General features: G+C 37.9%; 2 protein-coding genes across 2 annotated transcripts in view; one reads left to right on the top strand and one right to left on the bottom strand.

Moving 5' to 3' along the window:
- EFCAB3 (EF-hand calcium binding domain 3) overlaps positions 1–13,717 on the top strand; it is a 483,726-nt gene that overhangs the window by 55,302 nt on the left and 414,707 nt on the right. Inside the window, exons 14-16 of the mRNA XM_079134930.1 lie at positions 2,597–2,650; positions 3,571–3,675; positions 4,272–4,325. Coding sequence (XP_078991056.1) covers positions 2,597–2,650; positions 3,571–3,675; positions 4,272–4,325 — 213 coding nt within the window. The remainder of the gene's footprint in view (positions 1–2,596; positions 2,651–3,570; positions 3,676–4,271; positions 4,326–13,717) is intronic.
- On the bottom strand, positions 325–2,027 carry LOC306658224 (protein YIPF5-like). Its single transcript, XM_079134991.1, has one exon. The coding sequence runs from the start codon at positions 1,907–1,909 to the stop codon at positions 1,136–1,138; it is 774 nt and encodes a 257-aa protein (XP_078991117.1). The 5' UTR covers positions 1,910–2,027; the 3' UTR covers positions 325–1,135.

Here is a 13,717-nt window from a genome sequence, read left to right as displayed (position 1 = left end):
TTTTACCACTAGCTATATCCTGGTCATTTTTATTTTTTGTTTTGAGACAGGGCCTTGTTAACTTGCTGAGGCTGACCTTGAAGTATAATCCTCCTGCTTCAGCCTCCCTAGTCACTGGGATTACAGGCATGTGCCACTACATCCAGCTATGTAGTGCTATAATTTATCACTTATAATTGGACAAAAATCAGGGATTTTTAAGTACAATAGTGTTTTGTTTTTTCCTTCTTGGAAAATATATATGCTATCTCAAAGATCATCTCCTTATAAGATAACTGTTCTTTAATAGATTTCCATGTTAATCTTTTATTTTTTTTATTTTTTTTAAATTAATTGGGAAAACTTTAATTAATAAGCATCAAATGCACTTTACATTGATAACTGCAATACTCAAATTGTGAAATTTTAAATATTTTTCTCAAAAAAGGTTAAGTGATTTTCTTTCTCTTGGGAAATGTGGAGACCCAACTAAGCAATAATGTGGCCAGTTCAGATTTAGATAATACTAATATCTCTACAGCTGTTCACGTTTCATGTCTATGATAAGGTAGATTGTGAACTTCCCATATCTTTGAATTTTAGCAAAAAATTTTCATGAGATAATTTACAGGAATATCAATATTTTTGAAGTGCAAACTCACAACACTGCATTGAATTCTTTTTTGTTGTTTCAGTGCACTTAACTTAATAGGTAATTTTTCTTTCCTAATTCCTTGGGAAATATTTCTGCAATAGTTTTTGTGTTTTGTTTACTATAACTAGGTTGTTTTTAAGAAAGATTATCAGCTTTGTGGTTAGTTTCCCACAGTTGATAAAAATCTATCAAAAACATCATAATATAATTTGTAAGGAAGAAAAGTTGTTTTTCAAAGAATACAGAACAGGAAAGAAACAGCACTTCTTATTTGTATAAGCACAAACACTTAGAGCTAGTCATACTGCAGGTAAATCCAATAGAGTATTCAAAAGTTCTATAAAAATGAACAAAAGATACATGTTTACTTCCACTGCTTCAATAGTGTATCGTAAATGTGCAGGAGAATTGTGTTGCAGCAGTTTGCTGGTTCAGTTTAAGAGTTCCAAGGTCCTTTTTGTGTATTTGGCCCACAGATGTCCACATTCCAGTAAGTTCAGTTCAAAAGATGGAAATTAGGGCGAAGACTCCATATAACAAAGCACACGGATATGCTACTAAAAGTTGTTGTCCTTCCATAGCTAGTGCAGAAATAAAAATCTTGGAAGCAGAAAAACTACACCATCGAATAATCCCAGCAGTGAGAATGATTCCTACCATTCCTTGCAAAGAAAATATCACTGCAAAGCTGGAAAGCAGGATCATGGGAAGAAGACAATATCCCAGAACACTTGCCACACAACCAAATGAAACACCTGTCATACTCATTAAGTTTAATAAACAGAACATCCCTAGACATCCAATTGCACTGATCCCATATACGCAGCCAAACTGGATTTTACCAGCCAGTAACAATGTGGCTCCAAAGGCAAGGCAAAAGACCATTGGTCCTGCCAAATCAGTTTCATTCATAATGCTGCCATCTGCTACTTTTAATGGATGTAGCACTGTTAGTGTTTTTTGCCAGATGTGGTCAAAATTGATACCTAACTCTTCTAATAAAGGTGGTTCATCCTCAAAGTTGTTTCCATAGAATGGCTGAGGTGTAGCTGGAGTATATGTCTGAGTTGGCTGAAAAATCTGACCAGTGTATGGCTGCTGAGGCTGCATCATGTCTGTAGGGACAAATCGGCCTTGCTGCGAGTAGTCATAGCCAGCATACTGCTTACTATAAGGTCCTCCACTTCCTCCATAATCATAGGACGGCTGAGATTGGTCATCGATGCTGTAACTTGTCTGGTAGAATTCCGTATTTAAGTTGTCAAAGCCTGACATTGCAAATGATCAAACGCGGGGGCAGCAGTGGAGGCAGCAGGTGTACCTCCAGCGGCCCCAAATAACCCCCAATCCAAGTTGTTCCAGACCCTGTAGTAGCCCTGTTGCTACGTGTCACAGGGCCCCATGTTAATCTTTTAAATATTGATTCTTATAAAGTTCCTTTAAATATCTACTATGGAAATATGTTGACCATTAGAATTAAGAGATTGGTTTCAAAATAATGAATATTTTACTCATATAAATCAAGAGTAAATTCATCTGTCTAGGTCACTGAAAATGAAAGAGAAACAGTAACTTAGATCTCAGAAACATAAAAATTAATTTCAAAAATTCAGTTAAAATGGCAATGAACAATAGATTTAAAGCTTAAATTTTGTTCCGTTTAGACTGATTAAAATAGTAGTTGGTTCTCCAAAGTATTAGCCTAAAAGTGAGGTCCTATGAAAAGAGATGAATTTCAAGTTTTACAACTCTATTATCAGTTCATTTTTCTGTATAACAGTATATCAAAGCAATATTAAAACAACACTTTTATAATAAGCAGAGTGATTTTCTCTCACATACTTTGTGCTCGCTGGGAGAACAACAGGATAAATTATGTTAACAATAAATGCTACTCTTTCTTTAATGCTACATATTTCTTAGTGAATGTCATATGTGTATTTGATTTACACTTTCTTACAGTTCCTGAGAAGGTTGAAATGAAAAAACTTATGGATGGAATAAAAGCTTTTACAGGTAAATAAGATCTGACCTTTTCTATACTTATAAATATTTTAATGACAGGGATTGATGATAAAAAATAGTTTGGAGTAAGCATTGAGGTAAGACCACAGTGCTCCCCTACTGTTGGTAATTCACTTTCTCAAGTCATCTTCTCCCTGAGTTAGCATTTGCTCAGTTACTGTACACCTGTGACTATTTTCCAAGTTCTGGCATAGTTGACGACAGTTTTTCTCATTTGTTTATCTTTTCAGTGTTCCTGTGGAGAGATGGTTCTATGAAGTTCTGTACTCCGCTATTTTTGCTGAAAGTTAACCTGTCAATAGGAGATTATTCTAAACCAAAACATCTATATTTACATATTTAACTAGTATTTTCTCAATATACGAAGATATGCACATTTTGACTTTCTTCTCTTTCTGGTTAAACACTTGACAGTTTGATTTTATGTCATGTAGGAGCTTAGCAAGTCAATTAAAATTTTCTATGCTGTTATGTAAGTTTTAATAAAAAGTATAAGATTTATTTAATTACTCATGTATAATAAGAAAAAATTAAGGTTTGATAGTTTCAAATTATTATTGTTATGATGAAAAAAATTCACATTATTCTGATCAAAAGATAATAAATATAATAAAAATAGCAGACTATATAAATTTACCACCTCTATTGTCTTAATTCACTGGCCAGTTATGAAAACAAGCTTCTACTCTGCGTGGCAGACTTGCACCCAGCAATAAAAGATCTTTATTTTATAAATACTAAGGGGTTATGTTCTATTTTGTGATTCCCCATAGTTCTGTATGGTTACATGTGTTTCTCATTTTGCCCTTACATTTTTATCAGATAGGAATTGGCGCATTATAGGCAAGTGAATTTTCCACCATTTTGTGGAGAGATCATTCCCAGACATTAATGCTTTTATATTTTCAAAGGAGAAAGGGTTCATGCCAGCGACCTGAAGAAAGTTCTAGGAAGCATGGGGATTGAGTTCACAGACGAGGAAATCATAAAACTGCAGGAAACTCTGCCATTTGATGGTGAGCTATAGAAATATCTCTAAGACCTTCTAAGGGTTTTGTTTTTGTGGCCTTTTTGTGAGTAGTTTTTTTTTTTTTTTTTTTTTTTTTTTTTTGTGAGTAGTTTTAAACTTTCACTTGTTTAGGTCCTCCCAAAAATAATTATGAAAGTAAAAGCACTGTCATTTAGATTTAGTCTGTGATCTATCAAGACTTTCAGTCATTAGTTTTCTCATCAGAACACAGAAAAGCATCTTAACATTACCCTTTCAGGCAACTCATCAGTCCAAGTCCTAAGGAGGAGTGAGAGAGGGAAGGGAAACTGTGGAGAATAGTCAAAGAACAAAAAGAGAGGTCAGGAAAAAAAGGAAATAAATGACAAGTGATTGTTTTGACATAATTCTGCTTCCCTCAGCTGCCAGTTCCTTAGCTGCCAAATATGCATATATTTGTCATACTGAGACTATTTTCCTTTCCATAATTCCATTTTTCATTTAATCATGAGATTGAACACATTCCTTACACAATTATAACTAGTTATCTTGCCAAGGTTAAAAATAATTGAGTGAATACTTATACCATTTTCATTCTGACATGAATTGTTCTTTTTCTTATAGCTTCTGGAAATGTATTTCAGAATAGCATGTTGAATACTGTGAAATCTATGAAAGGTAAGTTAAAAGCCTGATTTAAAAAAGAAATATCAGAAATATTTAAAATTTACATTTATTATATAGATTATGAATCCTGTCTACCTTCCTTTGTATAGATTCCTTATTTAGTTACTTTTATAATAATTTTTTTTTTTATTGTAAACAAATGGGATACATGTTGTTTCTCTGTTTGTACATGGCGTAAAGGCATACCATTTGTGTAATCATAAATTTACATAGAGCAATGTTGTTTGATTCATTCTGTTATTTTTTTCCCTTCCCCCCACCCCTCCCACCCCTCTTTACCCTCTATACAGTAGTTCCTTCCTCCATACTTGCCCCCCTCCCTAACCCTAACTCTAACCCTTCCCTCCCCCCCATTATGTGTCAACCTCCACTTATTAGCGATATCATTCGTCCTTTGGCTTTTTGAGATTGGCTTATCTCACTTAGCATGATATTCTCCAATTTCATCCATTTGCCTGCAAATGTCATAATTTTATCATTCTTTATGGCTGAGTAATATTCCATAGTATATATATACCACAGTTTCTTTATCCACTCATCAATTGAAGGGCATCTAGGTTGGTTCCACAGTCTGGCTATTGTGAATTGAGCAGCTATGAACATTGATGTGGCTGTATTTCTGTAGTATGCAGATTTTAAGTCCTTTGGGTATAGGCCAAGGAGTGGGATAGCTGGGTCAAATGGTGGTTCCATTCCAAGTTTTCTAAGGAATCTCCACACTGCTTTCCATAGTGGCTGCACTAATTTGCAGCCCCACCAGCAGTGTATGAGTGTACCTTTCTCCCCACATCCTCGCCAACACCTGTTGTTGCTCGTATTCTTGATAATCGCCATTCTAATTGGGGTGAGATGGAACCTTAGGGTGGTTTTGATTTGCATTTCTCTTATTACTAGAGATGTTGAACATTTTTCCATATGTTTGTTGATTGCTTGTAGATCTTCTTCTGTGAAGTGTCTATTCATTTCCTTAGCCCATTTGTTGACTGGACTGTTTGAATTCTTGGAGTAGAGTTTTTTGAGTTCTTTATAGATTCTGGAGATTAGTGCTCTATCTGAAGTATGATTGGCAAAGATATTCTCCCACTCTGTAGGCTCTTTCTTCGCATTGCTGATAGTTTCCTTTGCTGAGAGAAAGCTTTTTAGTTTGAATCTATCCCAGTGGTTGATTCTAGCTTTTATTTTTTGTGCTATGGGAGTCCTGTTAAGGAAGTCTGGTCCTAGACCAACAAGATGAAGATTTGGACCTACTTTTTCTTCTATAATCTGCAGGGTCTCTGGTCTGATTCCGAGGTCCTTAATCCATTTTGAGTTTAGTTTCGTGCATGGTGAGAGATATGGGTTTAGTTTCATTCTGTTGCATATGGATTTCCAATTCTCCCAGCACCATTTGTTGAGGAGGCTATCTTTTCTCCATTGCATATTTTTGGCCCCTTTGTCTAGTATGAGAAAATTGTATTTATTTGGGTTTGTGTCCGTGTCCTCTATTCTGTACCATTGATCTACCTTTCTATTTTGGTACCAATACCATGCCGTTTTTGTTACTATTGCTTTGTAGTAGAGTTGAAGATCTGGTATTGCAATACCCCCTGTTTCACTCTTCCTGCTAAGGATTGCTTTAGCTATTCTGGGTTTCTTATTCTTCCAGATGAATTTCATAATTGCCTGCTCTATTTCTGTAAGGTACGTCATTGGGATTTTAATTGGAATTGCATTGATTTTGTATAGCACTTTAGGTAGTATGGCCATTTTGACAATATTAATTCTTCCTATCCAAGAACATGGAAGATCTTTCCATCTTCTAAGGTGTTCTTTAATTTCTTTCTTTAGTGTTGTATAGTTCTCATTGTAGAGGTCTTTCACCTCTTTTGTGAGATTGATTCCCAAGTATTTTATTTTTTTCGAGGCTATTGTGAATGGGGTAGTTTTCCTAATTTCTCTTTCTGAAGATTCATCACTTATGTATAAAAATGCGTTGGATTTATGGGCATTGATCTTGTAACCTGCTACTTTACTGAAATCACTTATGAGTTCTAAGAGTTTTCTGGTGGAATTTCCAGGTTCCTCTAAATATATAATCATGTCATCAGCGAACAGGGATAGTTTGAGTTCTTCTTTTCCAATTCGTATCCCTTTAATTTCTTTGGTTTGTCTAATTGCTCTGGCCAGAGTCTCAAGAACGATGTTGAATAGAAGTGGTGAAAGAGGGCATCCCTGCCTTGTTCCAGTTTTTAGGGGGAATGCTTTCAGTTTTTCACCATTTAGAATGATATTAGCCATGGGCTTAGCATAAATGGCCTTTACAATATTAAGGAATGTTCCCACTATCCCTATTTTTTCTAGTGTTTTGAGCATGAAGGGGTGCTGTATTTTATCAAATGCTTTTTCTGCATCTATTGAAATAATCATGTGATTCTTGACTTTAAGTCTATTAATATGGTGAATTACGTTTATTGATTTCCTGATGTTGAACCAACCTTGCATCCCTGGGATGAAACCCACTTGATCATGGTGCACTATCTTTTTAATATGTTTTTGTATGCGATTTGCTAAAATTTTGTTGAGAATTTTTGCGTCGATGTTCATTAAGGATATTGGTCTGAAATTTTCTTTCCTTGATGAGTCTCTGTCTGGTTTAGGTATCAGTGTGATATTGGCTTCATAGAATGAGTTTGGGAGGGTTCCCTCCTCTTCTATTTTATGGAATACTTTGAGAAGTATTGGAATGAGCTCTTCCTTAAAGGTTTTGTAGAACTCGGCTGAGAACCCATCTGGTCCCGGACTTTTCTTTGTTGGTAGGCTTTTGATGACTTCTTCTATTTCAGTACTTGAAATTGGTCTATTTAAATTGTTTATGTCCTCCTCATTCAGTTTAGGCAATTCATATGTCTCTAGAAACCTGTTGATGTCTTCGAAATTTTCTATTTTGTTGGAGTATAGATTTTCAAAATAGCTTCTAATTATGTTTTGTATTTCCATCCTGTCTGTAGTGATATTTCCTTGTTCATTCCGAATTTTAGCGATTTGGGTTTTCTCTCGTCTTCTCTTTGTTAGTGTGGCTAAAGGTTTATCAATTTTGTTTATTTTTTCGAAGAACCAACTATTTATTTTGTCAATTTTTTGTATTGTTTCTTTTGTTTCAATTTCATTGATTTCAGCTCTGAGTTTAACAATTTCCTGTCTTCTACTACTTTTGGTGCTGTTCTGTTCTTCTTTTTCTAAGGCTTTGACTGTAGTGTTAGGTTGTTTATTTGTTGAGTTTTACTTCTTTTATTAAATGCGCTCCATGAAATAAATTTCCCTCTAAGTACTGCTTTCATAGTGTCCCAGAGGTTTTGATATGATGTTTCTTTGTTCTCATTTACCTCTAAGAATTTTTTAATTTCCTTCCTAATATCTTCTGTTATCCATTCATCATATAATAGCATATTGTTTAATCTCCAGATGTTGGAATAGTTTCTGTGTTTTACTCTTTCATTTATTTCTAACTTCAATCCATTATGATCTGATAGAATACAAGGTAGTGTCTCTATCTTCTTGTATTTGCTAACATTAGCTTTGTGGCATAATATATGGTCTATTTTAGAGAAGGATCCATGTGCTGCTGAGAAGAAAGTGTATTCACTCTTGGTTGGATGGAATATTCTATAAATGTCCGTTAAGTCTAAATTATTGATTGTGTTGTTGAGATCTATGGTTTCTTTGCTCAATTTTTGTCTGGAAGATCTGTCCAGTGGTGAGAGCGGTGTGTTAAAATCACCTAGTATTATTGTGTTGTGGTCTATTTGGTTTCTGAAATTGAGAAGGATTTGTTTGACATACATAGATGAGCCACTGTTTGGGGCATAGATGTTTATGATTGTTATATCTTGCTGATTTATGCTTCCCTTAAGCAGTATGAAATGACCTTCTTTATCCCTTCTGACTAACTTTGGCTTGAAGTCCACATTATCGGAAATGAGGATGGATACTCCAGCTTTTTTGCTGAGTCCATGTGCATGGTATGTTTTTCCCCATCCTTTCACCTTTAATCTATGGGTATCTTTTTCTATGAGGTGAGTCTCTTGCAGGCAACATATTGTTGGATCTTTCTTTTTAATCCAGTCTGCCAGTCTATGTCTTTTGATTGATGAATTCAGGCCATTAACGTTCAGGGTTATTATAGAGAAATGATTTGGTTTCCCGGTCATTTTTAAAATTTTTAAAATTTTGTTTATTTATTTGTTTGACACAACTTGTTTCCTCCTTTATTTGACAATTCCTTTAGGATAATTCCTCCCTTTGCTGATTTGCTTCTTTGTTTTTCATCTCTTCCTCATGGAATATTTTGTTGAGAATGTTCTGTAATGCTGGCTTTCTTTTTGTAAATTCTTTTAGCTTTTGTTTATCATGGAAGGATTTTATTTCATCGTCAAATTTGAAGGTAAGTTTTGCTGGGTATAAGATTCTTGGTTGGCATCCATTTTCTTTCAGGGCTTGAAAAATGTTGTTCCAGGACCTTCTAGCTTTTAGGGTCTGGATTGAAAAATCTGCTGATATGCGTATTGGTTTCCCCCTGAATGTAATTTGGTTCTTTTCTCTCACAGCCTTTAAAATTCTGTCTTTATTTTTTATGTTAGGTATTTTCATTATAATGTGCCTTGGTGTGGGTCTGTTGTAATTTTGTGTATTTGGAGTCCTGTAAGCCTCTTGAACTTGATTTTCCATTTCATTCTTCAGATTTGGGAAATTTTCTGATATTATTTCATTGAATAGGTTGTTCATTCCTTTGGCTTGTTTCTCTAGGCCTTCCTCAATCCCAATAATTCTTAAATTTGGCCTTTTCATGATATCCCATAGTTCTTGTAGATTCTGTTCATGATTTCTTACCATCTTCTCTGTTTGTTCAGCTTTGTTTTCAAGGTTAAATATTTTGTCTTCAATGTCTGAGGTTCTGTCTTCCAGGTGTTCTATCCTATTGGATATGCTTTCTATGGAGTTCTTAATTTGGTTTATTGTTTCCTTCATGTCAAGGATTTCTGTTTGGTTTTTTTTCAATATCTCTAACTCTTTATTGAAATGATCTTTTGCTTCCTGTATTTGCTCTTTTAACTGTCGATTGGTGCGATCAATCAATGCTTGCATTTGCTCTTTCATCTCATCATTCAATGCTTGCATTTGCTCTTTCATCTCCTCGTTTGCTTCTCTGATCATTTTAATTATGTACATTCTGAACTCCTTTTCTGTCATTTCTTCTGCCATGCTGTCATTGGGTTTTATTGATGTAACATCTAGATTTGTTTGCAGCATTTTCTTTCCTTGTTTTCTCATGTTGTTCAGATATCAGTGGACCGCTGAGATATTGCAGATTTCCTCTGTTGATTTACAATGACCCTGAAGATTTCTATATATATCCCCTCTTAGCCTTCAGTAGGCTGAAGTCTTGGAGGAGGTTGATAATGCGGTGCTCCACAAGGAAGCTGCCTCTCTAGGAGTGGTGGCCTTCAGGTGGGGTATATTCCCTGCTAGTGGGCAGAGGTGCCTCCACTTGTTGACCAATGGTCATCCAAAGGGGACCTAGGCTGTGGGCTGAGGCAAGGCCTGTTTGGGCCTGAGTCTCTGGTTTTACCGTCCTTGTGGGAAACCTCACCCAGCAGGGAAGACTCACCCGGTGGGGAGGTCTCGCTGGTCAGTTTCCTCCTAGAGGTTCCCCTCAATTTACAGCTACTGCCTGGGCTGGGCTGCCTTCCTCTGCAAAGTTTCCAGGGGCCCGGCCCTACCTCCTGGGCCTGGGAGCCTCACCCTTCGCAGATGAATCTCCTTAGGCTGCCCCTCCTCAGAGAATTTGCCCATAGGCCTGGAACCTTCGCTCCGCCCTAAGCCTGTCTCTGTGCGGCTCTTCCACCCAGAAGCCTCCTAGATCCTGGGACCCTGTTCTGCACCTAATCGCCTGGCTGCGTGGCCCCTCCTCTGAGCAGCCACCTGTGGCCCCGAACAATCGCTCTGAGTCCCAGAGACCCGCCACAGGCCTCTTCCTCCAGACAGCCGCCCCGTATGCCGGTGCGGTCACTAGGAGTCCAAGAAACTCACTTCGTGCCTCCTCCTCCCACCAACCACCCGTAGCCCGGGGCAATCAATCACTCCGAGTCGAAGTGACCCTGCCCGTTCCTCCTCCTTCTCCAGATAACCCCCCGGGTGTTCAGGAGCAGTCCCTCTGAGTGGCTCTGAATCCACGTGACCCGCTGCACGGGTCCTCTGGGCAACCGCCCGGAGCTCTGGTGTGGTCCCTCAAGACCAAGCGTCCCACCACGCTTCTCCTCCAGGCAGCCCCCCTGTGTTCAGGAGCTGTCACTTTAAGACCAAACAACTCACCACTCGCCTTCTCCTCTGAGCAGCCGCCTGGAGCGCTAATGCAGTCACTGCGAGTCCAAAGGACCCGCCGCGCTCCTTCTCCTCCTTCTCCTACTCCTCCGGGCAGGCCCCGGGGTTCAGAAGTGGTCAGGGTCCAAACAGCTCGCCACGCAGCCCCTTCTCTGGCAACCGCCTGTAGTTCCCGTATAGTCACCCGAATCCAAGCGGCTGCTCCTCTTCCTCCTTGTCCTCAGGGCAGGCCCCGGTGTTCAGAAGCGTCGTTCTGATTCCAAACAGCTCGCCGCGCGGCTTCTCCTCTGGCAACCGCCTGCAGCTCTGGCGCAGTCTCTCCGAATCCAAGTGGCCACGCTCCTCTCCTCCTCCTCAGGGCAGGCCCCGGTGTCCTGAGTCCACGCAGTTCTCCCCGCCACTCCTCCCCCGGGCAGCCGCCGGAGCCCCAGTGGCTGCTCCGAGTCCCAGCGCTGTGCTGAGCGGTCTCCTCTATGGCGCTCCAGCGGGGGGAGGGGCGTCTCGCCGGCAGTTCTACTTCACAAAGTTTCCTGTGTTCCGGGACCCCCGTCCCATCCGGGATGCCCCCCCAGGGGGTGAGAGTCACCCGGCTACTTTGAGTTGGTCCCAAGCGTCTCAATATCTCCTCTCTTGAATCCTGAGTTCTGGAGCAACACGTAATGCAGCCACCCTCTAGGCCGCCATCTTGAAAACCTTTTGTATAATAATTTTTATAGCAAATACTATATTGTTGTAATACATTTTTCAGGGAATCCATATTCAAAACCCAAAGAATCTAATCATAATATGAAATTATAAAGAAATGGCTTACTAAATTTTCAAGGAGTTAAGGTCAGTTTATTATGTAGGAAGATTATGGTTGATTTTGAATAGAATTTGAATCCACAAATTAAAATTTTTAATACTTTTACTAAATTGAGATAACCCCCTTCATTTGACATAATGTACCTACTACTCAATTTACTAAAAGAAAGTTAGAGGAAGGCACAGCTTTGTTGCTTAACTACTTTGTATGTCTCCTTTCTACTTCCACCTCTTGGAATATGAGAAGAGAAAGGAAAGGGCAAATGGGGAATAATTATTAGACCGGGGACATGGGTACTTAGGGAAATGAATTTTCTGCAGGTGAAATTCTGCCTCCAGACACTCCTAGGCCTTAGAGATGATAGCACCAAGGAATATTACTCAAGGAATTTTGTGGTGAATGTTATAAATAATGTACTCTAAGCCTTATTCTTTCAAATTACATATATTTGTGAATAATGGACGTATTTTGGAAACTTGAATTATCAGCCCCAGATGTCAGTTCTTTTGTCCCATTATGCTATGAGGACATTATACCTATGTCATTATACCTATGTCTTTCCTATGCTCTGGGTGCTGATTCTTTTATATAACTTTTGATTAATGAAGTAGCTTTAGGCTGATAACTAAGCATGGGCCTTGAAGCCAGAGTACCTGATTCTGAATCCTTATTCTGCTACTTACAAGCCATGTGAGCTTGTTTAATTTACTCATCTGGGGAGTAGAAGGGGAGTAGAGATGGAAGGATGATTCTTTTTTCCACTCTGGTTCAATACCAAGTGCCCTTCCACTTCTGGCCCTTACCTTCTTCCCAACCCCAGTCTATAAACCCACTGGAGCCTTTTGTTTTTTCTTCTTCAAGTGAGATGACCCCCTACATTTGACATAATGTGCCTGACACTCAGTCTGTACACAATTAAATAGAGAATAATGGAACAAGAGTTAATGTTTTCTTTAGTTTTAGCCTTTTGCTTATACCATTGAATAAGTTAAAGATGTGACTCTCACTTTGAGCTTGTTGTTTTAACTGGCCTCTCTGAAACCTAATAGCTCAACTCTCTTGCTCCCGAAACAAATTAGGTCTAACAACTCATAGGATATTCCACCCAACAGTAGAATACACATTCTTGTCATGTGGAACATTCTCCACATGACGATATACTAGGCTACAAAAAAATTGGGGAGAGAAAAGAGGGGTCTCAATAATTTGAAAGATCATTATTTTCTTAAAAGTATAGCTACAATGGAATGAATGTATAAATCAATCACACAAGGAAAACTGAAAAGTTAACAAATATGTGGAAATCAAGGAATATACTCCTAAATAACTGATGGGTCAAACAAAGAAATCACAAAGAAGTTAGAAAATACTCTGAGATGAATAAAAACAAAAATACTACCTACAAAAACTAATGGGATTCAGTGAGATCAGTGCTTAGAGGGAAATTTATAGTTATAAACACTTACCTTGAAAAAGAAGAATGATCTCATTAATAACAAAGCATCCTGTCTTAAGAAACTAGAAAAAGAAAAGCAGACTAAACCTAAAGCAAGAAGAAGAAAGGGGATAATAGAGATTAGAATGCACATAAATGAAATAGAGAATAAAAAAAAAAACAGAAGGAAACAAAAGCAAAATTTGTTCAGTGAAAAGATCAATAAAATTGGCAAAACTTTAGATGAACTTGAATATGAGAAAGAAATATAACTCAAATTTAAAAAGTCAGAAATGAAAGTTGGGATATTACTGTCATAAAAAGATAAAAGAGAATACAATTGTATGCCATCAAATTAGACCACCTAGATAAAATAGACACTTTCCTACAAATACATGAATATAAAACTGATTCAGAAATAAATAGAAAATCTGAATAAACCTGTTAAAAAGATTAAATTACTAATCAAAAACTTCCCAACAAAGGAAAGTCCAGGAAGAGATGGTTTTGCTGCTGAAATCAAAGGAGATCTGTTATAGTTTGGATGTGAGGATTCCCCAAAATCTCATGTGTGAAGCAATGCAAGGAGGTTCAGAGGAAAAATGATTGGGTTGCGAAAGCCTTAATCCAATCAGTGAATTAGTCCCCCTGATGGGATTAAGTGAGTGATAACTGAAGGTGGGTAGGGTGTGGCTAGAGCAGGTAGGTCATTGGGGGCATGCTTTTGGGGTTTATATTTTGTATCTGGAGAGTGGAGTGTTCCTCTCTGCTTTCTGATCATCATGT

Source organism: Sciurus vulgaris (assembly GCF_902686455.1).
Source record: "Sciurus vulgaris genome assembly, chromosome: 3".
NCBI classification, from domain to species: Eukaryota; Metazoa; Chordata; class Mammalia; order Rodentia; family Sciuridae; genus Sciurus; species Sciurus vulgaris.
Note: the sequence above shows the minus strand (reverse complement) of the source record. Positions and strands in the feature narration are given on the sequence as shown.